Source organism: Mesocricetus auratus, unplaced genomic scaffold (genome assembly GCF_017639785.1).
Source record: "Mesocricetus auratus isolate SY011 unplaced genomic scaffold, BCM_Maur_2.0 Super-Scaffold_100676, whole genome shotgun sequence".
NCBI classification, from domain to species: domain Eukaryota; kingdom Metazoa; phylum Chordata; class Mammalia; order Rodentia; family Cricetidae; genus Mesocricetus; species Mesocricetus auratus.
The window spans coordinates 11,550,840-11,578,502 of NW_024429266.1; the positions used below are offsets into that span (position 1 = coordinate 11,550,840).

The window sequence follows — 27,663 nt, forward strand, 5'->3', positions numbered from 1 at the left end:
GGGAGTGCAGACAAGCGTGACCTCAGCCTCCTGCCGCCTGCCCGGCGTGGAAGGCACCAGCCTCCGCTCACCTTGCCTGCAAACTCCTCCAACAGGCTCCAGAAATGCTTGTCTTCTGGATCCACGTCACATGGAGGTGGCTGGAAAAGGAGACAGTGATGATGTAAAACACGGGGAAGCCCAAGCAGCCCATTAGCATGTACCGTGAGACTGTCCTGGGCCAGGCTTCCGTCTAAGTGGGGGCATGCGGCGGTGTGAAAAATGACCCTCACAGTCACAGGCATTTGAGCTCTTGTTTCCTAGTTGGTGGCACTGCCTGGGGAGGCTCGAGAGGTGTGGCCTTGCTGGAGGGACCGTGGGGCTAAAAGCCTCATTCTGCTTGCCTTTGGATCTCTGCTTTTGGCTTACCCATGGAGATGTGAGCTCCCAACTTCCTACTCCTGCTGCCTTGGCTGCTGTGTGCTCTATGCCTCCCTGCTGTGGTGGACTCTTATCCTTCTGGAACCATAAGCCCAGATAAACTCTCACTGCAGTTGCCTTGGGCACAGTGTCTTATTAAAGCGACAGGTAAGTAATGAATACGGCTGGTAAGGAAGGAAGCCACCCAGAGGGTCGGCAGTCCAGGAGGCTGCTGCCGTCCTGATCCAGAGCTCCTCTCTGAGTCTGCAGTGCCTGAATCTCTTCTTTGAAGACTTATTTAAACGTTAACCATATGTGTGGGGAGGGGGCATGCGCATGTGTGTGCAGTGCCCACGGAGGCATTAGATCCCCAGGAGCTGGAGTTACAGGCAGTTGTGACTGCTCTGCATGGGTGCTGGGACCACACTTGTGTCCTCTGCAAGAGAAATATACACACGTAACTAAGGAACCATCATTCCAGATTCCTAAGCCTTGAATTTCAGGTTTCAACCCAGAATCACTTTCAGATAACAACCAAAACAGACATAGGGAAATCTCAGGCTGGGTCTAGAGAATGTCTAAGGATTTATCCCAACAACTTCATAGGAATCTGAACTCCAGAAATCGTATAAAAAATGTGAGGCTGTCTATATGTGCTTTCCTAGCATTTGCACAGTCAAAAAAAAAAAAAAGACTAAAATGTAGTTAAGACCACAGCCTGGCAGATACAATGCAACCAGAAGCCAGTAGACTAGAGTCCCAGTAGACAGGCCGCTTACCGAAGCATCCCCTTCCTAATGCTAATATTAAACTACCTAGGACCATTTCATAGCGTCATTTTGAAAATCAAATGAGAGCTAATGTCAGTCCTTTAAAAATTACAAGCCTTTCTATAAATGCCTTTGACCGAATGCTTTCAAAATTATCTCTGATTGTCATCACCACGGAACTAAAAGGGCAAAGCTTCCCAGACAGCCTGAAGAGTTTCCAGAAACCAGGTCGATTTCTTCCGAAGCCATCCTTAGGGTAAGTACACAAAGCCCAGGATAGCCTAGTGACGCAGTAAACAGAAGTTACAGCGGTGGGAAGGGGGGTCTCATCCTTACTCACCACCTGTGACTTAGTGCACCCACTCTGTGAGGTTGCCTCTTCACTATACACTTCTCATACATGGGGGACTGAGGATCAGAGAGTTAAGCAACATTGCAGAAAGACTGTAAGAGCCAGAGGTTGGGGGAAGATGGCCGCAAAGCAGTAGGTATCTTCTAGACATGAGAAGGCTGACACTCTCATGAACTCACAGTAGCTGTGATTTACCTCCACAAACCTGCACAGGATGGAGCACATCAACATGCCAATGTGGGCAGGTGAGGGGTGTGTGAGCCCCTACGGCCTGTCTAAGGAGGTTTGGGCAGGTGATGGATGCGGATGGAGGGAAGGTCGGTTTTCTTCAGTCGTGGGGCCGTGGTGGACTGCCCTTGTGCCAACGAATGGCCCTGCTCCCCATTACAGGCAGCACTACTGTGCTAAGTGAGTTATGAAGGAGGAGGAGGAGGAGGGGGAGAAGGAAGAGGAGGAGGGGGGAGGAGGAGGGGGAGGAGGAGGGGGAGGAGGAGGGGGGAGGAGGAGGGGGAGGAGGAGGGGGAGGAGGAGGAGGAGAAAGATGAGGAGGAGGAGAAGGAGGAGGAGGAGGAGAAAGATGAGGAGGAGGAGAAGGAGGAGGAGGAGAAAGATGAGGAGGAGAAAGAGGAGAAGGAGGAGGAGGAGGAGGAGAAAGATGAGGAGGAGGAGAAGGAGAAGGAGGAGGAGGAGGGGAAGGAGGAGGAGAAAGAGGAGAAAGAGGAGGAGGAGGAGAAGGAGGAGGAGGAAGAAGAGAAGGAGGAGGAGGGGGAGGAGGGGGGAGGAAGAGGAGGAGGAGAAAGAGAAGGAGGAGGAGGGGGAGGAGGGGGGAGGAAGAGGAGGAGGAGGAGAAGGAGAAGGAGGAGGAGGAGAAAAAAGGAAGGTGGAGTCAGGGGTTGGAGGGGAGACATGGGGGTGGATGTAATCTAAGTATACTGCTGAAGGATGCGGAACTAAAACACAAAAGTAAACTGTGGAGTGTCAGGGGTCAGGGTCACACAGCTAACAAATGATGGACCACGATTCAGATGTCCTTCTCTACCATCTTCTAGTGTGACAACCAGAGGTTGCTGAATGAATTAACAAATCATGACTTGGAGATTTGTACAGGAAGAAAACACCCATTCTGGTAGGCCATGAGACTTCCTACATCCTATTCTCCCAGACTCCGGGGCTCTACCACAAGCTACTGATGTTACCATAAAACACAACACCCCATTCTCAGCCTCCAGGGCTCTACCACAGGCTACTGATGTTACCATCACACACAACACCCCATTCTCAGCCTCCAGGGCTCTACCACAGGCTACTGATGCTGCCTTCACACACAAGATGCACAGACACAAAGCCACACATAGGTTTTCTTAGAAGGAAAAAGTGACAGTCTCACACACATGATTTAAAGTGCCTTTTCGGGAGAGAAAGTGATTATATTGTTCATGTAATGCACTTTAAAGTCTAGTGGCAAGCCCATAAATTCTAGAGGGAGCATAATATGCTATTATTCTGGGGAGAAAATGTATGAAATTGCATTTTAAAGGCAGAGCCAAGTGAGGCGGTGCACCTCGAATCCCAGCCCCCGTGAGACAAAGGCGAAAGGAGTGGGAGCCCAAGGCCAGCCTGTGCTACACAGCAAGCCTGTGTCTCAGGCACATGCATAGCAACCCAGTGTGTGCATGCGGATAGATGCTGTCTGTATCAGATAGGGTTAGCGGGACAAGCCTAAGCTAAGTCCAAGCTTTTGTAATTAGTAATAATTCCCCGGGACATTATGTGGGGACTGAGGTCCTGACAAGAAAGAACTACTACAGCGTACCTCATGTGGGCTTCCAGCTACAGCATCCCCAATTTCCCTGAAATCCAGACAGAAACAAATTAAACATGAAAAAGCAAGTTTAGCCAGTGGTCGGGTTCTTTCAGAAAGAATTTCCTCTAATGGGAAATTGATTTCACATGCAGGATTTTCAGTTCCTGCTTTAAAATAACTCTATAGCTGAACCCCTAAAAGGAATCTTACACCTTCACTGCCCCAACCCACACCCCCACCCTGAAGTTTTCATCAGAGATAAGGGTTTCTGCTTGCCCCCAGACTATCCAATCCTGAGATAGCCCCCCATCTTACCCTAGGCTACTCCTCTCTCCTCTGAAAACCTCACTTCCAGACCCTCTGCTGGCCTCATGGAGAAGTGAAGTGTGAGGGGTGGGTACATGGCAGGATGTGTGTGGTGGGCACTGAGGATCTGTGGTATGGTATGTGTGTATGGCACACGTGGTATGTGTGCCATGATGTGGTATGGTATGTGTGTATGGCACACGTGGTATGTGGTACATGAGGCATGTATATATAGTTTCTGGGTGTCTATGTGAATATTATATGTGTGCTATATGTGTAGTGAGTATGTGCAGTGTGTGTGCGTGAGTTATGTATTAATGGTATGTGGTATTTAAGTATATGGTATGCATTATGTATGTAGTGTGTGGTATGTGTGCACATAATATGTTGTGGTAAGTGTACATGATATGGTATGTATATTATGTGTTTTGTGTATTGCTTGTTTGTGTTATGAATTTGATGCATGTGTTGTGTGTATACGTGATATACAGTGTGCATGCTGTACGTGTGTATATGTTTATCTATAGTGTGTGTATGGTATTATGTTGTGTACATACATAAGGTGAGGGATGCATAGATGGCACATATTTGGTATGTATATTGCATGTATTAGCATGTATATATATGTGTGTATGTATATACATATGAATGATGTGGGTTGTGTGCAATGTGTGTAACTGGTGTGTACTGTGCACATCCCTGCCGTAGATCTCATCAGCCTCTGTCAGACAGTAGGACAGCTGGTCTATAGGCCGTTGGTGGTTCTCTGTCTCCCCAGCCTTGACGTTTCTGGAGGAGGAAATTCCCAGTACCGTAGAGAAAAGAGGAGGCAGCAGGAGGCACACCCAGGGAAGGCTCCTGTGAGGTGTCACGCTTCCCAAACTTCCTCTGGAAGGACCCACCAGGATCCAGGGCCAGGTCCTCAGCAGCTGGTGTCTCCCAATGCTGCACGTCCACCTGTGGCCTAATTCAGAGAACACCCCCACAAAGTAGACTCACAGAGCCTTGGCCTTCTTCTCTGAGAACACCCTCAAGCAGAAGTCACCGTCCTTGAAGGGCTCAAAGGTGGATGGCACTACCAGGTACTGTCCTGGGGGCAGTCGGACCCGGCTGGTCACTTCCCGCAGGTTCATGTAGGTGCTGGAGCAGGCGGACGGCTGGCGACCCTGGAAGAAGTCCCGGCCCAGGTGTGCCTCCGCGTGCCTCTCCAGCTGCACAAAACAAGGGGCAGAGTCAGTTTCTCGTTGTTGTGCAGCCCAGCCCTGTTGAATCAGGGATTGCTCTCTGCACCTAAAGTGTAAGGATTGAGAGACTTTCAGTTCAGTCACAAGCTAGCTCACTGTGTCTCAACCATCAAGTGGATTGGGGTGCCTCCTGGGTGCCAAGCCCACTGAGGCTGTAGCCTTAACTGTGACATTGACCAGCTCCTCTGTCCTCTAGGCCTCCCCAGTAAAATGAAAGGTGGAGCTTGGGGTACCTGGTGTGGGCTTTGCATATTTTTCCTCATGATTCCAGCAGCCAACACTCTGTGGCTGTCTCTGTGAGGACAGCATTGACTCTCACAGTCCAGACCAGAGGCTGGAAGCTTCAACCCTGCTCCTCACTCGAAGTGCTCTGGGGGAAAACTGCAGTGACAGAGGAGGCAGCTGTCCAAACCCGGTTCTGTCCCTCCTGGCCTTCCTCAGAGAGGGTGAGATGCTCCCACAAATTTGTTGTGAGGAAGGGTGGGAGGGTGCTGCTGGTGTGTGACACCGGGTAATTACTAACTGCGGAGTGCTCGGAAAACACAGGTGCCCACATCATCAGCGCTACAATTAAGCCTTCCCGAACCTGCGCCTTCACCATCAATCTTTATATGACGCCTCTGCCAGAGGCGGAGCTGCAAGAGCTGAAACACCCGCACTGGAGGGGTCAGTGCCCATGCACGGTCACCAGCTCTGGATCTCAGTTCCGCTGATCGGGGAGAAAAGCGGGACCCCCGTGTCCCCCTGTCGTTGCCCTGGTCAGGATGCCTCGGGGATCCTGGCAACCAGGACAGGCACAATGCTTCAGATTCTCTCTGAAAATGTGTGCACCCCGGGCATAAGTGTGCTGGGGCATCAGCAGGGCCACAGCAGCATCTGAGTGTAACAAGGTCAATGTCTTTTGGTATCCCTGCCTGATGGAAATGAGGGGAGGGAGAGTCCAGCAGAAGGTGCTGTCCCTGCAGATGGGCGGCTAACTGGGCAGACATCTGGGCTTCGCTGGGCAAACAGAGTTTCCAGGAGAATCCAAGAGTAGAATCAGCCAAAGAATCCCTGCTTAGGAAGCCAGAGCGGGGTGGGACCTGGGGTCACTGAGGCAAGAGCTGGGTTTCAGAGACCCCATCCAGCTAGGTGTTGAGGGTCTCTGGCCTTCACATCTTCCCTTGACCTAACTCGGCTAGTAACAATGGTGTGGAAATCAAGCCGGCCCAGCTAAGGGTGATTCTCAAAAGCGTGAGGCTAAGGTCAACAGGTGAACCCTGCAGGGTGAGGCATGTACACATTGTTAGGCCCATCCCAGTCCTACTGAGCCAGACGCTGCAGATATGAGGCCCAGTGATCTGTGACTTAGGAATCCCTCCAGAGATGCAGACGCAAGTTCAAGTTTGGCCAGAAAGCTCTGTGACACCTGCAAGTCGCAGGATCTACACCAAGGGCACGTAGGGTCCCCCGGGGGGGGGGGGGATTCTACCACTCATACATAGGCCCCACACTCACATCGATGGGGCATCTCTGACGGGAATCACCATTAACCACACTTAACTCGGGTTTGGTTTCCATCGTGTTCTAGTAGAGGAAAGAATGCAGCAGACCACCCACCCGTCTGTTGCCTCCATGATAAACGGCATGCATTTGAGACCCAAGGGCCCAAAAGGCCAGTCATCTGCAATCTGGGAACGTAGCCTGGGCCCAAGCACACATCTGGGCCCTGTGGATCTACCCACCTCCCGGGTCAGGGTGAGAACCTGGGAGAGGAGAGGAGGCAGCAGCCTGTCACAGCCACTGCGTAATTAGCGCAGCTGACTCCAAGTCAAAACCCAGGCGTGGCTACACACTGGAGTTGAGGGGCTGTTTATAAACCTACGAGGCCTGTTTTCTCCTGACCCTAAGATGCCGCTATAACCTGCTGGGATGGAGCCTGTACACTGCGATTTTTAAGACGTCCTAGGCTGCAGCTGAGTTGCTCCTGGCCTAGCATGCTCCGGGTCCTTGATTTGTGCTGACTGGGCTCTTCTGTGGGGCCACGCAGGTCCCCTCCCAGGAGTGCTTCCAGGCTCCTACCTCCAACCAGCGGAGGGGTGGTGCCTCTGAACAAGGGGATCAGAGAGAGCCTCAGACCACATGGACACTGCTAACAGGATTCCCTAAGCGAACTGTGAATTACTGAGGAACACGGGACAAGCCAGAGCAGAGGGCGAGGCTGGCAGCTCCCTTTCTAATCAGACACCAAGGTGTTTGTTTCTGTTGGCCAGACAGGAAGGAACCTACAGCGCGCTGCAGTTGCCTTAGTCAGACCAAGCCATCATTCACACAGGGGCAAGGATCCCCACTGTTCCCTCCCCAACAGGTGGGACTCGAGCTTGTTTTCACTGGCTGTCAGGGCTACGGGCTCACCCGATCAAAAGACTATCCACAGGAGAGCCTGTCTCCATTGCAGGAAGGTGCCGAAGGCAGACATGCCCTCTCTTACCCGGTGAAGACCACCTCTGTCCAGGCGATACTCACGTACCTCCTTGGGAATCTGCAGGGCAAAAGAGAAGACAGGTCGCCAGGGAGCTCAATCCCCTCCCTCTGTGCATCAATCCCTGTACCTCGCAGACGGACAGACCACAGACCGCAGCACACAGGAAGTTCCAGCCAGAGTGAAAGGGTGGTGAGCATCTCTGAACTGGAAAGCGATTGGTGGGTTCAAGGCCATAGGCAGACTGCTGAGTCCTAGAAATCTGGGGCTGCGGAAGCCCCTACGTTTTACTCTGTGTGATCACCAGGATCTCCCAAGTACTTCAAAAGGCTTCGTGTTTGAGTTTAAACTAGATTCCAAGTTCTTCCCAGACTTTCTACCCTGGCCTGCCAGATCAAGGATTTGGCTGGAAAGAAAATTCTACTCAACTTAAGTCACAGTTGATCCTGTCTTCCATCATAGTGGCCTAAACTGGGCCTATAGGGGATTCCTGCAAGACTTTTAAATCGGAAGTAAGGAAAGGGACCCCTTCCTTTACGCTAGTGATGTGGGAGAATGTCACTGGCATTAGAGAAAGGGATGTGGAGAGAAAGTGTCCTGGTAGACTGCCTCCCTCACCCCAAGCATCCTTCCTCTCCGTCCTTGGCTTTGGTTACATGAGGTAGTGAATTCTCTCTCGCTGGCTCTGCTGCAGCTTTCTTGGGCACAACTGAAGACATCAGACCATGGAGACAAGCTCTCAGACCCAGAGGGGGAGTCCTGCTATGCCCAGGGATCGTGTGTCAGGCTAGAAAAGAGAACCGCAATTCTCCTGTGGCCCCCCCTCTGCCCCTGCCACACAGGCTGTTTGAAGCAGAGAGAATTCTGACAGCTTAGGCCCATTGTGCAACTGCCTTCCACTCTGATGAGAAGTGAGTTTTGGCTTTCTCTCAGCAAAGCTAGAGCAGCCAAGGGATACGGGCACTCCTCTAATTTGGAGTTTAAAACACAATCAGCCACACAGAGGTCTTCCCACCCTCAGGAGCTTCCGTAATTACTTTGGCCAGCTTTCCCTCAACAACCTGGACACTTCAGACAAAATGCCCTGAGTCTGCCTGGCTTTGAGTCCCCTGGGCCAGACAGGAAGAGCCACTGCCCTGTGACACTAGAAGGGCAGTCATCTGTGAAATGAGAGATTCTGAGTGGGTGACAGGAGGAGGACTCTTTAGCCTGCAGGGGTGCCTGGTACCTTCTCAACTGGTCACAGGTTTTCAACCTCAGGCTAGAGCTCAGTTTCAGACAGTTACCGCCAGAGAAGGGAGACACAGGCAGGGGTGGAAACATGATATCCCTACTATCCAAGCTACTCCCCACACCCTAGCTGCTCCCTGCAGCTAAGCTACTCCCCACTCCTCACCGGGGCTGCTCTCCTGGCCCCAGCTGCTCCCTACATCCATCTCCTCAATTTGACTTTAAAACCAATCTGTTCGCAGAGTTCAAACTCTAAGTTATATGCTTCCAATGACGAGAAGCAGGGCCGCAGATCACATACCCTGGAGTATTTTATAAGCAGCTATAATCTGATACATGGAACTGACACGCTGTGGGTATTATTTATTGGTGCAAACACCATACCACACACAGTTATTGAGAAAGAATGTTTTGTTGATCTGGAACAATGAAACAGGCCTGACAGATGAAGCACTGGCCAGCGTCCCTGAGTGGCTCACCCTGTAAACGCCCCTGCCAACTGTCTAAAGCAGTCACTAAGCTTTAAGCTGTCAGGGACAACATGGCATGCCTTCGGGCTAGAATGTTCTCTCTTCTCCACCTTTTAAATCTAGGTCATCTTTTGAAGACCTGATTAAAGTCTCCCCCAGCAATGACACTAAGGAGCCCAGATTGCTGTGGTCATACCACCATCACAGGTCTCCCCCGCCCTGTCAGCAACTGAGTGTGTTGACTGTCCCATTCCTGATTGGGTGCACCCAGAGGACAGTAACTATGTGCTATTCCCCAGTGTCCCCAGATTCTAGCTCTGCACATGGCACAGGGTAGATGCTCGGGCAAGTTTGTTGTGTTGGAGTGCGTGCAGGACTATTATCTCTGAGGGTGGGTTTGCAGTATTTGTGATAGACAAGGCTGGAAGAACTCAGGTGGAATAAAATGGAGCTTAGCTACTTTTGATTCTTCTCTCTTGCCATTAAGTAGCAATTCTTTCAAAACTCTCACTCTTCTAATTACACACACACACACACACACACACACACACACACACACACACACAGTGTTAATTGCCAACATGATAGACTCTAGAATCACTTGGAAGATAAGCCTGTGGGGTTGTGTAGGATTGTTAATTGATATAAGAAGGCTTGCCTGCTGTGGGTGGCACTATTCCCTATCTAGTATCTTGGAGTATGTAAGTTCAGAAAAGGAGCTAAGCTGTGCAATCACCACTCTCTTCCTTTGCAGACACAAAATGACCAGCTGCTTCAAATCCTTCTCCCTTGACTTCTGGACATGGTGGGTTACACGTTGATCTGTAGACTAAAATAATCTCTTCCTTGTTTTTGTCAGTATAACACACACACACACACACACACACACACACACACACACCCCTGAAACCCTAAGTTTAAGAATATGATAAACAGATCTGGAGGAAGAGATATGGGCTTGGCAACTGAATTTTTCCTTGTTACAGAATTTGTTACAATACTTCTTATTATAATGCTTATTTTATGTGCATTAATTTTTTACTGAGATGTTGGGCCTCCCAGCAGATCTGGGTCTTCCTGATTAGAATTATATTTTTAACCAATAAATTCACTTGCAATAAAACCATACCAAAAAGCAAAAAACTGAGGCTCCATGGAATGTTGTATGGAGTCTTCGCCTGGGTAAAGAAGTAGTCTGTAGCATGGTCCTAGCTATATTGTCAAGCCCTGAAGACTTGATTTATTGCATCAGGGAGACAGAGTCCACAATAGGGTAGTCATCGGAGAAGGCTGGCATCCTGAACCAGGGACTGAAGCCTGAGACAAGAATTGGCTGTGTTCCTCAATCCAAGACTCCAGAACCAACAAAAGGCTGCATCATTCCTCTTACCCTAGCTGGTGCCTTGTGTGTTCCAAGTGACTCCTGTGGTAGGAAGAAGGGACTGTAGACATTTGGCTTCTGTATCCAGCCACCTTCCCCCCACTCTGAAATGCATTTTATTGCTCAAATGTATTTTACCCTCCTGTTCTGGGCTCTTGTCCCCTGAGATACCCGTTCTTGGAAAAAAGTCTAATATGCACATTTGTACTGAGTTCTCACTGACAGGCAAAGTGTAATGAATTGCATATCTCAGTGTTAGCTGCAGAAATTCCAGCCACACGGATGGCTCTAATGGTGGAATCCAAACCTTGGTAAGAGCTCTGGGGATGTGAGGGAGCAAGGAAAGCATCTCATTAAGAGTATTTGAGCAGTAGGAAAGATGCACCCCAACTACTGACCGAAACATCCAGGTCAAAGACACACGTACACCCTGATGGAGGAGCCTGACTCACTGTACCTGGTAGATGGCGTAGCCTATGCTGAGCATGTCCTGGCCGATCCTCTTCTGTCGTCTGCGGTTCTTCTGCATCAGACCCAGCAGCACTGTACAGCAGGCTTCGCTAGTGCCCTCTTCCTGGTCCTCATCCACCTCATCCAAATGGATTTTGAACTGGGGGTTGGTCCAGTAAGTGGCTGGAAGGCATCCAGTGACAATGGTGGAGATGGAGAAGGGAAACTTTAAACAAGGAAAGAAGCCTCCATTGTCCCAAAGAAAGAATAGCACTGACCAGACTGCCTGGCACAGTGGAACTGGAAAGCAGCCCTGCCACCTCCCCATGCCACCCCACAGGTAGATACTTAGGATATCTGTCTTGTCTGCTTGATCAACAAGTAGCCCAGAACGGTGGTGAAATCTGAGATCCCGTCATCCCAGGCTGCACTGGGCTACATCAGGAAGCCACATCTTGCCTTCCTAGAGCTCTCTCATTTCTTCCTGCTCTTAGCTGAAGACTCCACTTGGAAGGAGCTCTTTAGGGAGAAGTGTATCTCTGGGATGGGTGACAACTGAGTCACGGAAGAACCAACGAGGCCTCTGCCTGATAGCTAGAAAGTCATCTGACTGCCGTGTGCTTCACCAAGCCCAGGAGAAGCCCCAGCTTTGGATTTCAATTCCATGAGGCCCAGCCTCTATCCCACAACCCAAGGGGCCTCCCACGATGCCCAGTGTTGCAGCCTACTGACGAGACAAGCCCTTCATTAATGTGAGAGAAATGACAATGTCATTAAGCATTCCTGCCACACCACCTGTGGATACTTAGAAAGACGCCTGTCTGAGCCGGGGAGGTTTCTCAGTGGGTAAGGGGGCTGCTGGGCAAGCAAGAGGACCTGAGTTCAGATCCTAGTACCATGTCTAAATGTCAGTCGTGGCTATGCATGATTGTTGGGGGATATTCGATCACTCTGTGATCCCTGAGTTTGCATTTGCATTAATTAAGTAAAATTAACCTTTGGTCAGGAGGCTGAGTTAGCAACTAGTTAACAGAAAATATTCACAGGGCCTCAGAAGGCATCCAGGAGAGACAGAGACATAAGAAGTAGTAGGGTGGGTTTGGAGTGGTGCTGCCTTTTCTGGTTTGGCGAAGCAGAAGCATGAGTCTTCCTTGTATGTCAGCAAGGAGAAAGGGTTAAGTGGCTGTTACTCAGCCTCTCTGAGCTCACAGGTTTTCACCCCAGCCTTTACCTCAAGTATTATCCGTAATTAGAATGATAGAAATTTAGTTGAAGCTGTGTTAAGTTGCAGCAACAGGGCTGGTGCCTGCTGGAGCAGAATTCTCACCAGGCTGCAGCCTGAGCAGCCAGGACACTGCTAGAGAAACAGGCTGGTAACTGCAGAGTTGCAGTTGCTGGCTGAGATAGCAGTAGATTAAGGCGCAGCCACTGTGTCAAAGTTAAAACAACGTTTGGTGCCCAACATGGGGCACATATTGCTACACGGGGTCTGAGAACGCTGAAAGGAAAGGAAAAAGACATGGCTTCCTAGTAGCCTGGTGTTTGTGGCATACAGGGGTGTGACTCTGCCATACAGCAAGTACTTGAGCAGTCAGCATGTTAAGTAAAAAACAACAAGCTAAGAAAAACGCCTGCCATAATGCAGGCCCCAAGAGCTGGGGCAGTTAAGTGCAGCTCCCCCAGTTAAACACAGCTCTCAGTTAACTGCAGCTCTTGACCACACCCCCGGGGTATAAAGTCCTGCTCTCACAGACCTGAGCAGGGAGGAGCCAGCCACCAGCACAAAGCCACTTGGCAAGTTTAAGGTTTGACTCACATGGTCAGAGAATGCTACAGTTGTACAGTAAAGCAGGTCCAGATCAAGAAATACCTCTAAACTGATTACAGTGTGTTAAAAAAAAATGTGCGTAGGCGCTTAAGCAAAAGAGGTATAGACAGTCATAGGAAAAAATAGTTTAGAAATAATACTGTCTTTTAGGAGAGAGTAAACTCATATAAAGGAAAAGAGCCACGTAAAGATGGGAAATACACAATCTGGATCATGTATAGTGTTGTGTTGACTTTGATTTTTTTAATGCTATGAGCAAACCACAGCTGCTTAGGGACATTGAATTGTAAAGGGAACTGCTGAATTAAACTAGCCTAGATAGTGTAGGGAAGCCTTAACTTTAAAATAGAAGTCAGAAAATGTATTGTGTTAGGGAAGACAATATGCTTTGGTTTACATAAGAAATGAAAGGCTGTGGATTCCTTCAATATTAATAGAGATCAGGTTTTATTTGGGGAGAACTCCTGAAAATTTTGGCTACAGACATAAAGAAATAAACAAAGAAAAACCGCAAGACAGGTGACATATATATTGATCTCTTTGCATGGGAACAGTTCTGAGACTGAACAAAAATGTTACAACTAATTTCCCCAGGGCTTGACCATTGTCTCAGTTTTTTCCCTGGAGATGCTGTCATCCCCAGAAAACAGGAAGTAGTCTAAAGAACACACTACCCACATTTCCAAGAGGTGTGGTGTTGTGAATATTTGTAATCATTTAGGAGGTGATATAGGAATAAAGATTAAAAAGACAACTATTAACCTCAAATATTTTACATTGATATAGATTTTGATATATTGATACAAATTTAAAGTTATGTTTGTTATACTATATGTATGTTTCTACTCTTGTTTAAGCTATTGTACCTAAGCAGCTCATTTTAAAATGTAACATATAATTAAGAAATACAGGTTAGTAGTTAGTCATCTATAATAATCAAACTTGTAGTCGAGTTAGATATGTTTTCAAGGTTAAACAGATAGATATATTTTAGATAGATAGATGGTCTTCAAATGCTTCAGAGACCTACACAATATGGCATTTAATATGCTTAGCAGCCTAAGTCTTTTCATGACAGCAAGACACATCCATTCCTGGCAGCACTAATCTACTTCATAAAAGGATATGGTGCCAAAGAGACTCCATATGGAGTTTGCTTTGATTGTGCCAAAGCTAGACATTTGGGCAAGAAACTGTCCTTGCCTTGACTGGTGACAGTATACGATCCGAACTGGACAAGCAGGACACAAAGGAAAGCAACTGCTGAACTTTGCCAAGACAAGGCCGGCAGTCCTTCAAAATTCTGGCATCATAGAAATGTCTGCCAGACATTCTAGGCCTGTAGGCCAAAGACTCATGCCCCAATGTTACAGAGAAACCCTGGGTGACTGTCCAGGCAGCCAGATGTCTCTGTCATTTACATAGTTTTGGAAGTGGCTTGCATTACACTTCCTGTTTACTCAGGTAATAGCATATCCTTCAGGGGTCTTTGATGGAGCTGAAGACTAGATAATTAGTTACAGTTTTCCTTAGTTATGATAGAAGGTAAACTAGTTACAAAACTCTGGATTAACCATGATAGAATAAATAATGGAGTATTTTTCTCTAAATTTGCCAAATGTAAATGGACTAGATATTGTAAATGTAATTCTTACCTAATTATTCTTATTATATATAGTTTTACTATCTTAAAGTTAAAAACATTTCCTTTTTATTTAGACAAAAATGGGTAAATGTTGTAGAATAGAGTTTAACTATGTAAAGATGTGTTGCTGCTTCACCTTGCCTGCCTAAGGCACCTGATTGGTCTAATAAAAAGCTAAACATCTTGCCAGGCAATAGTGGTTCACACCCTTAGTCCCAGCACTCAGGAGGCAGAGGCAGGTGGATCTCTGTGAGTTTGAGGCCAGCTTGGTCTACAAAGTGAGTTTCAGGACAGCAAGGACTGTTTCACAAAGAAGCCCTGTCTCAGAAAAAAAAAAGTTGAATGGCCAATAGCAGAGGAGGGATAGGCAGGGCTGATGAGCAGGGAGTAAAGAGGAGCCAGCCAGCCAGCCAGCAGGCCAGACAGACAGACGCAGAGGAAGCAGAAAAGCAGGATAGTAGTAGATGAGGTAAATGAGGCTCAGAGCAGCACATAGATTAATAGAAATGGGTTAATTAGGCCAGATAGAAAGAAGCCTAAACTAAGGCTGAGCATTCATGCTTAAAAATAAGTCTCCAGTCATGATTTGAGGACTGGTGGTCCAACAAAGTCTGTAATACATGTGCCTGCAAACCCAGGTCTGTTGGGGGATACAAATGGGGGGCATGTTAGGCCTTGTTGGCATAGCTCTAGGTTCAGTTAGAGACCCTGTCTCAAAGGCATATGAGACAGAGGGTGAGACAGCATGAACAAGAAGAGGTGAAGTGCTGTGGAATCATCCTCTTGTACACTGTAAAGATTTGTCACTCGAATTGGTTTAATAAAATGCTAATTGGCCAATAGCCAGCCAGGAAATACAGGTGAAGTGACCAAACTAAGGATGATGGGAAGGAGAAGGGTAGAGTCAGGAATCATCAGCCAAATGCGGAGGGAGAAGGAGATGCTAATAAAGGCACCACCACATGGCAATGCATAAATAGAAATATGGTTAAGTGTAAGAGTTAGTTAGTAATAAGCCTGAGCTATTGGCCAAGCATTTCTTATTAAATATAACCCTCTACATGGTAATTTGGGAAGTGGCTGCCAGGAATTTGGGAACAAAAGGTTGGAATGAGAAACATCTGTTTACAGTGAGTAGGGGACAATGTGATCACCTAACATCTTCTGCACTCACAAACATACAAAGCAACACTACACACACACACACACACACACACACACACACACACACAAACGACACCTTTATTGAAAGACAACTTTTGAAAAAGATCTCTCAACTTAGTAACTACCCAAGCTAGGCACAGAGAAGCCTAAGGGATCTGCCACGGACACACAGCAGTTCTCTGATGGAACTGAGTTAAGAGTATAATTGAAGAAGGCAGGTCTGACAGACTCCACCATGATAGGCATTCAATTATAACAAAGAATTGAGGAGGAGTGTTTGTTTTCGGGTGAGCAGGGGTCAGCAGGTGTTTTGACAATCTTGGCACGATGGTGCAAACTCTGTAGAACGGCATAGCATTCACATATGTCCAAGGCCCATTCGTTATTTTTTCCCTAACAGTGAGAGTATTTATTCACTTTCTCCTTCCCAGAGCCTGCATTTCTAGACTTTTTTTTCACTCCAGGCACAGGTGTATATGGATTTTAAGATCAGGTGTCTGTGAATTCCAGGGGAGTCAGAAAATTCAGTAATCTTCTGTACTTACTTCATTACCACGAGGTAAGAACAATCCATTTCTTCCTGACAGCTAGCTGGCAGCACAGATGGGATTATGATTTGGTGTATGCAGATACCTTGAGCACCCCCTATGGTTCTGAGCTTCCAGAATGATCCATGAGAACTTCCTATGCCTCTTCTAAAAGCTTGTTAATGTTGAGCATATTTTAATTTCTCCCAAATGCAGCATTACTGCATTCTCTATATTTTTTTGTTTACTCCTTAACAGTACTAGAGGAAGAGAATGGGCCATAAAAATAATGCATCCCATTTGTATAACACTGCACAGTTTACAAAGCGCTTCCCCACGCACTCCGTGCTACAAAGCTCACTGCGCCCGAGCGAGTCGGAAGGTAGGAATTATGAACCATTGTGAGGACTGAAACACTGAAGCTGCGGGAAAGGTGTGCCCCTCAGGCCTCACAACCTGCAAGCTGACTAATGGGGGCGGGCACACCACCAGCTCCCCCGTCAGGCCCGTCAGCAGCTGGTCTTTGCAGCTTGATGGAGACGGATGGGAAAGGTAAGACCTTGTGCTCCCAGTCTGCATCCACACGGGGTTTCACAGCGCTGCCGTTTCTGGCTGGGAAGAAGGCGGCTGCCCCCGGCCCCTGCGTGGAGACACCGAGTCAATCAACACCAATCAACGGAGCGAGAGCAAGCCAGGGAAGCGTGCAGGTGGGGAACCAGCAAGAGGGGGGTGTGCTTCTCTGTCCTTTGCTTCTCCTGAGATCTGGGGGTAGTGACTGAGTTGTTTCTTCAGCAGCTGCCTCAGTGGACTTCGACCTAGGAGGAGTCTACACAAGTACATGTTAGTCATCTTGCTAGAACCAGGGAGGCCACTCTCATCTTTACGGAGCCAGAGTTAAGGCAGAAGCCGTGGTTTTCACCAGAACATCCCCACCAGGGAGAGAGCCCTGATGACCCCCACACACACACAGAATGGAACACGACCCACACATAGCCTGTGTGCATTCATTCCTGACCCCCTACAGCCTCACCTCTTCCGCTGTAACTCTGGCAACACAAAGCAGAATGTCTACCCTTCTGAGTGCAGCCCATGGAAACACCAGGTTGTCTCCTGACATCGTTAGCTACTCTACCCACAAGCCCAGTGGGGTGGTGTCAGTCAGCCCAGACCAGGGCGGGCAGAAACCCATGAGAAAACCAGGAGGCCTTAGTGATGGTCCAAGAACAGATTGGGAGAGCGAGGCAGGGGATGGGGGCTGAAGCGAGGATGATATGAGCACACAGGAGTCGAGACGAGGCCTTGGTACAGCTGCAAAACCACTGTCCACCTTGCTGGCCCAGCCTCCAAGCCAGAGTAGAAACAGGACCTCAGATCCAAGGGCATTAATTATTCAAAGATCCAAGTTAAAGCCATGCAGCCCAGGGAGGGAAAGTCAGGAGGCCTTCTGCCTCACCTGGGTGGTTCTGGCAGCCCCCAGCTGTAGAACCTCTTGTCCAGCGGCCATTGAAGAGCACCAGGTTCCATTTGTGGACCTCGTCACTGCTCAGAGAGTCTGGGGACAGGTTGCATATCTCCAGTCGAGAGAACTGCTTCAAGAAATCCGAAAAGGACATCCTGAAGAACGGGGGGACCAGAAAAGAGGGAGTGAAGTGGGCTGGCCTGGAAGAGAGGTTGAAGGTCCAGGAAAGAGCTCTGGTCTTCCCGCAGCTGTGGGCTGGTCGGATTCCCTTCTACAGCCCAGTGACAAACAAACAGAGTTACCGTCCAAGTTTGTCACTGTGGTCAGCATCTCTGTTCCTAAGAATCTCCCTCCTGTATCTGCCAGCCACACAGAGTTGCAACCATGAACCAAAGGGATCCCCCAGGAGGGGATACCAGTGCAGCCCTGGTCTCTAGGCTGGATCACAGCTAAGCCCATCAGAGGCTCATTCCAAAGAAATCTTACCTCTTTCCCATCCGTCTATCAGACTGGAGTGGATTTATTTATAAGAGGGCCCAGCCAGCTCTGGGGACAGGGAATATTGTTTTAGGCTCAGAACAGTCAGACAAGCTGCTGGCCAGGCCATCTTGTGGGCACAGAGAGTTGGATTCCAACACTTTATACTTAAGAATTGAGAAAGAATTATTCTCGGACAAGGGGCCAGAGAAAAACAAAAGGCTCCATGTTAGGAACCTCATCGCATCCCTGGAAGTCCTAGACTGGACCTCCCGAGTACCTTGGGAAAGATGGACCACTGAGGGGACAGGCTTCTGGCACACAGCCTCTCACCAGAACTCTCCATCCTCTGCTCTCTTGTCCAGCTCTTCCTTCTTCCGGGGATCTATGTGATTCCACTCAGGTGCACTGCGGAGGGGAAAGTGAGCCAGAGGTGGTCACTGCTGAGATGCAAGCTGTGTACTCCAGCTGGATGCCCTCAAAGGACCACAAACAGGATGCATGCCCGTCAAGGAAAGAAGACAGGCTCGGGCCTGGTCTGAGGTAGTGTACCACTGGAAGAAGCCAAGGACATGGGCTTCTGCAGGGGTGACCGGGGCATGCAGCCGAAACGCAATGGCTTTATTCTAATTTTCACTCTCTGGGTAAGTTCCACATTCCAATTAAGACTCACAGACCTCTGACCGTAGGAACAAGGAGGTACTGTCACAAGGAAGGCAGGTACTCCTGTATCCATTAGTAACTTGTCACTCTCATCTCCTATCAGACTGGGGTGGATTTATTTATAAGAGGGCCCTGCTAGCTCCGGGGACAGAGACACTGTCCACTTCCTAAGTCTACGGCTTTGATCACCGGGCCTAGTTTTATGGAAATATCCTTGAAGTAATGTCACCCGATGTCCTGCTGGTGGCTTTTCTGTGGCCATATCCATGTACTTTGTTCAAATGCCGTCCACAAAGCTGCCTGACCTTTACAGCTTTGTGTTTCCCTGAAATGCATGGGCAGTACCCACATAAGGGAGCAGTGTTAGTATCCGTCCTAAAGACAAACAAAGGCCCTCCCATGAGCACACTCAGCAAAAGCCCTGCCCCTCCCTCCCCAGCCAAGAAGACAGCTGGGCCCCACCTCTCCCTCCAGGGGGCTTCTAAGCACTTGGGCAGCAGCAGAGTGTTCTGGGACTTCCTAAAGTCATCAGAACATTCATTTGTCAGTACTGAGCCCCGCAGTATGTCTGTGACAAGCAAAAGTCAAGGGATCTGATTGAGAATTCTAGACCAATCTAATCTCCCAGTTGGTTTGAATTTCGTCGTTGTTACTGTTGAGGTTTCGAACTTAGTAGCAAAAAGCAGGTGGATGCAAACCGAGTTCAGACACGTCACCTCAGAGCTTCTGTGTCCTCCTCCTCCTGCCAGCAGGGAAATAGCCCAGCCTGCGTCTCTGGCTAGTAAAGAATGTCAGGGACATGGATGCCAGAGTACAGCCACTCCAGGCCCTCATTTCCTTGGGCTGATTGCCCTTACCAGTAGATAGGTAGCCCAAAGAATGTCCCTCCACCCAGGAATCAATGCCCACCTAGCCAGTAACTCATGGAGTTAATGACACTCCCGTTCATCACTGCCCGCATGGGCCATGGCTCCCAGGATCAAGGTTTGCCCCAATACCTTTGTTCTTTCTTGGTACTGAGGGGAACAGTGTTTGTGGCAGGGAAATATCAGATTGTGAGTGATTGATTTTATCTTGTAGTACCCAGCGTGGTAGGCAGGAAATAGGTAAGCCTTCAACACTAGGCAACATTTCATGGAGCTGCCAAATTTCCAAGTGCCAAAGCAGAAATCCATAATCAAAAACTGCAGCGAAGTGGTTTCTATTTTGCTTTTCCCATCCTGGAACTATGGGATACTATTTCCATAGCACGCTGTGTAATAAACCGACATAGGGTCTCGTTGCTTATGGTCTGTGCTACATGACACCTTTATGCAGGGAGAGGCGAGCAACCTACGCATCACTCCAGGCTCCCGACCATTCCACTTCACCCCACGGGTTCCTCAGTCTGATCAGCTTCTCCGGGTGGCCACAGAAATCCACCTGCAAGGGCCACAAACGGGCAAATCACCACACTGTTGCTGCCTGGAGCACATGTCTGTACCCAGGGCATACAAAGTTTCAAATGTCTCCAAAAGACCACACTTTCCTTTTCTTGTTGTCCTTGTTTTTAAGCCTCTGTCAAATGTTTTGTTTTCACAAGCTACTAGAACAAACGATGAGTGAATCTACCACAAAACCAACTGTATATCTACTTAAACTTAGGTTTAGATTTTGCAGTTGATGAACTTGGACCCTGTTCTGATGCTGTTCGAAGACAGCATCCTACTACACACCCCCTTAAACAGTGCCAATAGTGTGGAAGTTAACATTTATTGATTACTTACTACTAGGTTAGACACAATGCTAAGCATTTCAAACACACAATTGCTTTAAACTTCATCATTTGACCTCAGAGAACTCAAGATTACCTAGTTAGTTGTATAGCTATCCCCTCCTCAAGGAAACACATTAGGCTTAGGAAGTAAAGGAAACTTGGGGACCCAGGAAGTTCCTAAAAGTTACAAGACTCACAAAGCCCCTCTCCATAGGGGCTGTACTGGGGACAGAGAATGAAGAATATCTATGTGCCTCTCCAACGTTATAAAAGCAGTGGACAGTTTCAGGGCAAACATTGAGTCTTCGTCAGGTGCTGCCTGCAAGTCATGTAAGGAGCCCCAGAGATGCAGTGTCCATGCGTCATCACCCATGCCGGCCTTCTGATGACACGGCTGCATTTGAGTCATCCCTGCTCCTGTAAGCAACCCCAGTACAAGCCCTGGTTCCCTGGGGTGGATCTGGGCGGAACTGTTTCTTTGATCTGCCTTATGTGCGGTGAGTACAGGCTTGCTCACATCTCTCTAGGAAAAGGGGAGGAGCCTAGCAGAGTGTCTCCAAAGCCTGAATGGATAAACGCCCTAGGTCAAATATGATCACCGCTGCTGTGGGGTTTGCAGGTGGAGCTTTCAAAAGATTAAAACCTGAGATAGGGTTAATGCGTTTCCTATGAGCCTGAGTCCATCTGGTGTGAGTTCTCATTCTCTCAGGACTGGATTGGCTGCTGAAGGTCTTATAAAGCAAATTCCCTCTTGTTTGTTTCTCTTCTGAATCTGTCCACTTATCCTTCCAATTGATGCTGTTATAAAGCCACATGAAGCTACCCAGTGTTAGACTTCCCAGCTTCCAGATGCATGAGACAAAAACAAACAAAAAACTATTTCTTATATAAATCATCCAGATTCCAGTATTGTGTTTCAGTAACAGAAAAGGACTAAGATACTAAGATACTACGTCATGCTACTATTTAATAAGCACTCAAATATGGTCCCCACGCGCCCCTGCGCACATGCTGACACATATACACATAAACAGGTCAGTCTATCATGTCTTTACTGTCATCATTTCCATCATATGCTAGCCCAGAGTTTCCTTACATGTTCAATTCATGCTAATTGGGTTGACTTGATTTAACCATAACACATTCAATTAAAAGATGTGGAGTGGGTGGTGTCGACATCTCAATAAGCAGCAAGAGCTGGAGGGCTTGGTGTGCGCCTCTTTCTGCACAACCAATGGGAAACCCGAAGAAAATTCATTTCTCAGTTGTAGCACTGTCTAGGTTAATGTATTTTACCTTTGTCTTATCATCCACTTATATCTATGCTTTTAAGTATAATCCAAATTATTAAAGTCTTATTTGAATGTAGGTAGACCATATGAAATAAAATCATGACTATTATAGGCTGTACTGGGGGCAGAGAATGAAGAATATCTATGTGCCTTCTCATTGTTAAATGACATCTTAAACACTGGAGTAGAAATCGTTTCTTCTGTTAGGGATTCCTATGTGTCTTACTGCTTTGCCTACACGAACGTTTGTTTAGAATACTTGTAGAATCCAACTGATGGTCCCTATAACTCACACCTCAGAAAAAACTTAAATTGATTGAAACCGGAGAGATGGAGTGAGGGTGACTCAGACACCGTCCCCTGGGAGGCTAAGAGTTGAGGGCACCCTGTGGTGAGCATGAATCAACAGCACATCTGTCGGGGCTCTGCATCCCGAGAGAAACTTGCCCTGAGTAAGCACAAAAGCTCAAAGGCAAGTCAAACCTTCTCAATGTGATCTACTTCTTTCCTAGAACACCCCAGGTTTCATATTAGCCCCTTCCTACCTCTTCCACTCCGGTAACAGAGTACGCATGACCCTTAACCAGTTTTTGCCTGGTGGTGGCTTCTGCTTCAGTCGCACTTGAGACCTGGTCAAGGAGAGAGTCCAGTCAGGGAGGCTGACCCTGACCTCTTTGGAGCCAGTATGGCAATGTTTTCTAAAAGTACACCATCCAACCAGGGCTCTTCCAGGCGGGAAGAGTGCAGGAGCAGCAACCACCCACAGCCCCATATCTAGACCCTCCCCTTAATAAGCTAGGCAAGTTGTATCTGGCTGCTGAGCAGAGCCTAGAGTGTGACTGAGAACATAGTTACACTACCTCAGAACAAAGCGAACAAACAAATGAAACTGCCCATTGTGACATCCAGAGAGGAAAAGAGAGCACCTCAGTAGGTAGATAACAACTGGCCCTCAGGCTGGTGGCTTCCAGATCTGATCCCTAGGGCCTCATAGACATTCCATACAGCTGTCAGGGCTGGGCCTTCCTCTTTCCTTCAGGGATCTCCAAGTCCATCAAATAGTGTCAACTGCCAGTTTGTTTTCCAAAGACGAAGATGATTTGGCAAAAAGATGACAAGTAGATAGGAACTAGGATTTGGGGGACGAGTCTGTGCTCTCATGAGGAGTTTAGCTGTACTAAAGCAGTTCCAACAGTTACTAGCAAAACATAACCTTAAAATGTGACTAACCCTAGTTCCCACCCACTCATTAGGTCTTCGCCAATTCCTGAACACTGTAAACCAACATGCCACCGGAGAAATAGAGACAAAGAGAAGACTAGAGGCTCACGTCAATGGAACAACCCAACAGGGAGCCGGCGCGGAGGGCCTTCGTGATGACGCGGTACAGAGTGCCTGGGGGTTTCCTCAAGTCATAAAACTCAGAGATGCCACCTGTGAAGTCTTCAAACCCCTCAATTGTGGAGCCTCCAGCAAGAGCCTCATAGGAACCATTGAGCCTGTTGAAAAAAGAAAGAAAACAAGCATGAACAACCCAATAAGGGAACCACAGGACATGGAAAGGGCCGATGCCAGGACACGGGCTAGAGGGTATGGAAAGACCAGGTGCTTTAGACAGACATCCCAGGACTCCACTGGGAACAGATGCTCTGGCAGCCCCTCTCCAGGCCTCCCACTCCCTTTCAAAACCAAAACCCCTTCCAGAATGGGCCCTGACTGCTTGGGTTTCTGGGTTGTCCTGGAACAGCGACAAATGGGGAGCTTTCCCTTGAGGCCGGGAGGGAACTGCTAAGGATTGCCCTAACAGAACGAGAAAATTACTGGGGTGTCAGAATAGAGTGAAAATAAACAAGACCAATTCAAAGGAACCTTTAAACTTTGAATGTCAGTCAGGAAAATGGCACTCAAGAAATGAACTGGAACTTCGTTGAGTTTGGTAGCTAAAAACATTTCCCTTCTTCCTCTTCCTCATCATTAGCATCATTTTAAACATTCATTCTGCCCAAATCTTACCTTGGGGTCTGAGAGAGGAAATGGCTAGAGAGACATTCTTGTGAGACACAGCTAGGGTCACAGATATAAAATGCGTTTATGTTTGTGGTGTATTGAAGATTGACCCAAGGCCATACGCATTCTTGTCAAGCACTGTATCGCTGGGTTACATCTCCAGCCCCAGAGAAGAGATCTAAAATTCCCAGCCCAAATTTCCATTTCTCTTCAGAGGGGTGCTTTCTGTGCAGCCTGTGGATGTCTGGATGCTGGGAAAACCTTGGCTATCACACTCTGAGTGGGAGGGAAGTGCGAGCCTTCAGGGAGGCCCCAGCGTCTTCCGGCTCCTCGCCATCTATCTCACTTACTTGGCATAGGCTTTCTCCAACAGAGCGCTCCAGAATTCATTGCCTTCTTCTGAGTGCAGGAAGAGCAGTTGTCCATCCTTGGTGGGGAGTCTGTCATCAATGACCACGTCCACCCACTCTCCATACTGCCAGAACTAAGGGTGGGAAAACACAGCACGGATCGCATGCGGAAGCAGAGAGAGACCCTTCAGTGGCCTCCTTGGATGGGGTCTCTACTGTCAATGAGCTAGTCTCCAGGTCTGTGAACCTTAAACGCCCTGGGAGGGCTTACAGCTCATCCACACACAGGAGATGCTGTGCCACCCAGAGAGCCAAAGCGGGTGACTGAGACTCACATCTCCTGGTCCTTAGTCCAGAGTGAGTCCCTCATGGCCCCGTGGCCTGGAGGAAGAAGGAATGAGGATGACTGGACAGATGTATGCAGGAATGGTTCTCAAACTGTAGGGTGTACCCAAATCTCCCAGAGAGATACTCTAATGTCTGTATTGGCCTCACTTCAGAGTTTCTGATCCCACACGTCTGGAGTAATAACTGAGAGACGAAAGTGGTGGCAAAGGCCCCGGGCAAGCCCTAATACCTGGAAATGGAAAATGCCTGCATAGTTCTTCTGGAAGCTCTGGTCCCTGGGGACCACCCGGTAAAGCAGCTTTTCATTCAAGGTGAGAGAGGCAATGGCTGCCAGAAGCCAGCAGTCACCTGCAAGGAATCCGAGGAGACGACAACAGCCGGTCAGGCCAGGCCCTCGCCGTCCCAGCCACTCCAGAGTTCACGCCTGTTGTAAACTGACTTCAGCTATAGAACAATTCCTGAGTGTGGGTTATGTGTAAACAACAGAAATGAATTTACCGAAGTTCAAGAAGCCAGCAGGCTCGGTACTGGGGAGAGCCGCTCTCTGTTTCTACTTCTCTGCTCGGTGCTGTGTTGAGACACGACAGAAAAGTGAACGGGCAAAGGGCCTGCTAATTCTCCTACCTCATTAGAGGAGCACTGGTGCCTAAGCCCTCTTCTTAGTATGACCACACTGGGCCTGGGGCCTGACCCTGGGTCTTGGAAGGACACAGTCAACCAAGGAGCGCAAGGCCAGTCTCCTTTCATGGCTGAAGCATACGCACATTCTGCTCCTGAGGTGAGCCTCACTAGGAGGGCTTCACTCAGCCTGGAAACTCTGTTCATCCCTATTGCTGTGCCTCCCTTGCATGCCGACCTCTTCACAGGGGCTCCCAATAAGTGGAGTGGAAATATAAAGAGAGAAAGAAATGTGTCCTTTTGTTCCATTTGTTGTCAACTCAGATGCACTGGGTTGGGAGAAACACTGAAGCTATTCCAGAGCGCATAAGGTATGAGAGTCAGTGAGTGACTGAGTGAGTGAACGAGTGAATGAGTGAGTGGCTGAGTGACTGACTGACTGACTGACTGAGTGAACGAGTGAATGAATGAGTGACTGACTGACTGACTGAGTGGCTGAGTGAGTGGCTGAGTGAGTGACTGACTGACTGACTGAGTGAACGAGTGAATGACTGACTGACTGACTGACTGACTGAGAGGCTGAGTGAGTGAGAGGCTGAGTGAGTGAGAGGCTGAGTGAGTGAGTGAGTGAGTGAGTGAGTGACTGACTGACTGACTGACTGACTGACTGACTGACTGACTGACTGACTGAGTGACTGACTGACTGAGTGGCTGAGTGACTGACTGACTGACTGACTGACTGACTGACTGACTGACTGAGTGGCTGACTGAGTGGCTGAGTGACTGACTGACTGACTGACGAGTGAGTGAGTGAGTGACAGAGTGAGTGACAGAGTGAGTGAGTGACTGACTGAGTGAGTGACTGAGTGAGTGACAGAGTGAGTGACTGAGTGACTGACTGACTGAGTAAGTGGCTGAGTGAGTGACTGACTGACTGAGTGAGTGGCTGAGTGAGTGACTGAGTGAGTGAGTGAGTGAGTGAGTAAGTGCGAGTGAGTGACTGACTGGATGGCTGACTGAGTGAGTGATGGATCCTTTCCCACTATGGCCTTGGGTAATGACAGTTGACTATATGATCTGTGTAGAGTATAATAGTCCTTTTATATTTCAGAGTTCACCATGAGAGCCTTGGTTACAACACCCTTGAGATATTGATTAGCATAAAATCATCATAATTTGAAGCAGAAGAAATGGAAGTCAAGAGAGGTTGTACATCCCAGGGCTTGATGTTGGTCACTTTGAATGTCTGAGTAAATTTAGAAACAGAAAACTCCCTTCTGTGTGAGAAAGACCTCCCCAGGCCCCGAAAGTGCTGTGGAATGCTGTCTCCAACAAGGTCTGTCAACAAGTCAACACACAGCACTAGGTAGACTCAGTGAGCATATTTGTTAAAAGGGGAGGGAGGGAGGAGAAAGCTCAGCAGTTAAGAGAACTCTCTGCTCTTACTGGGAACCCAGGTTTGGTTCACAGCACCCACATGGTGGCTCACAACACTCCTTAACTCCAGTTCCAGGGACTCTATGCCCTTTTCTGGTCTCCACAGGCATTGCACATGCACACACGCGTGCATGCGCGCACAAACACACACACACAGTGCACATACATATATATATATGTATATATATGCAAACTCCCATATTTATAAAATAAATCTAAAAAAGGAAATGACAGGACATGAAGATGAGAGGGGGTGTTGGGGGTGTCTGGGAAGAGTGGAAGGAGGTAAAGATGGATGTGATCAAGACACATTATGTACATACATGAAATCATCAAATAATAGATCAAAGATATTCAAATAGATAGACAGAGAGACAGACAGACGGACAGATAGATAGATACTCTTAACCTGTTCTATGTACTTTCAGATAAAAAAAAATCCTGGCAACATTTTAAAGGCTATCCAGGTCCTTTTCTAACTTTATATTTTCATCTTAACCATGGGGCTAAATAAAGTTGCTTCTACAGTCCAGGAATGAACACACTTGGTTTTTCACACTCAGACTGCTTGAGCAAGTAACTCAAACTTTGACCCAGGACCCATCTCTGAAGGTCTGTCACCACCAGCAAGAGTTCCATCACAATGTCACCACTAACCTTTCTCAAAAAAAAACCCAGACTGCATACCAAACTAATTTCATCTTCAGTATCCCCACACACACACTTTTTGAAGGGTTTTTCTGATTTTCAAAGTAACATCATCTTTACCAACAAGCGCTATCCCTCAGATTGATTACAGGGATCCAAGGTGAAGTTCAAAATGAGCATGGAGATGGCGTCTGTATGAATGCTTTGGGCTACATTACTCCATGCTACAGAAAACTTCAGAAGGGGTAAAACTAATTTAATAAACAACTTCTCAAGAGTGGGAACAGATTTCCTCCTCCCCTCAGCTCAGTTTCTTCCTGTGAACTCGTGAAATGATGTCATTTCTCTGCCTTTCTTTGCTTAGAAACAAAAGACACCTTCCCCAGGGCGACTCCACCCTACCCACCTGGTCTCTCTCCCATTGTGAGTTTAGCTTCCAGTCAAACATGCAAAGCACAGAGTGAACCCTCACCTTTTCTCCTGCCTTCCCTTCCTTATTTGTTCTGTCTGTACGGTGCTTCCTGCAACCTGGCCGCTTGGGTCTTCACCCTCTCCGCAAAGCCTGTCTTAAGGTTTG

At 48.1% G+C, this 27,663-nt stretch overlaps 1 protein-coding gene across 3 annotated transcripts in view; it reads right to left on the reverse strand.

The window, feature by feature from the left end:
• Window positions 1-27,663, reverse strand: part of Capn8 (calpain 8) — a 68,502-nt gene that overhangs the window by 13,801 nt on the left and 27,038 nt on the right. For 2 of the 3 annotated variants that reach the window (XM_040738529.1, XM_040738528.1), the window contains exons 3-14: window positions 24,613-24,731; window positions 24,036-24,169; window positions 23,009-23,177; window positions 22,224-22,307; window positions 19,967-20,052; window positions 18,301-18,375; window positions 17,485-17,645; window positions 10,875-11,050; window positions 7,385-7,396; window positions 4,631-4,842; window positions 3,335-3,371; window positions 72-140 (exon numbers count right to left, since the gene is read on the reverse strand). In XM_040738529.1, coding sequence (XP_040594463.1) covers window positions 72-140; window positions 3,335-3,371; window positions 4,631-4,842; window positions 7,385-7,396; window positions 10,875-11,050; window positions 17,485-17,645; window positions 18,301-18,375; window positions 19,967-20,052; window positions 22,224-22,307; window positions 23,009-23,177; window positions 24,036-24,169; window positions 24,613-24,731 — 1,334 coding nt within the window. Of the gene's footprint in view, window positions 1-71; window positions 141-3,334; window positions 3,372-4,630; window positions 4,843-7,384; window positions 7,397-10,874; window positions 11,051-14,781; window positions 16,858-17,484; window positions 17,646-18,300; window positions 18,376-19,966; window positions 20,053-22,223; window positions 22,308-23,008; window positions 23,178-24,035; window positions 24,170-24,612; window positions 24,732-27,663 lie in introns of those variants that run through there. The other variant, XM_040738530.1, reaches the window with a different exon arrangement.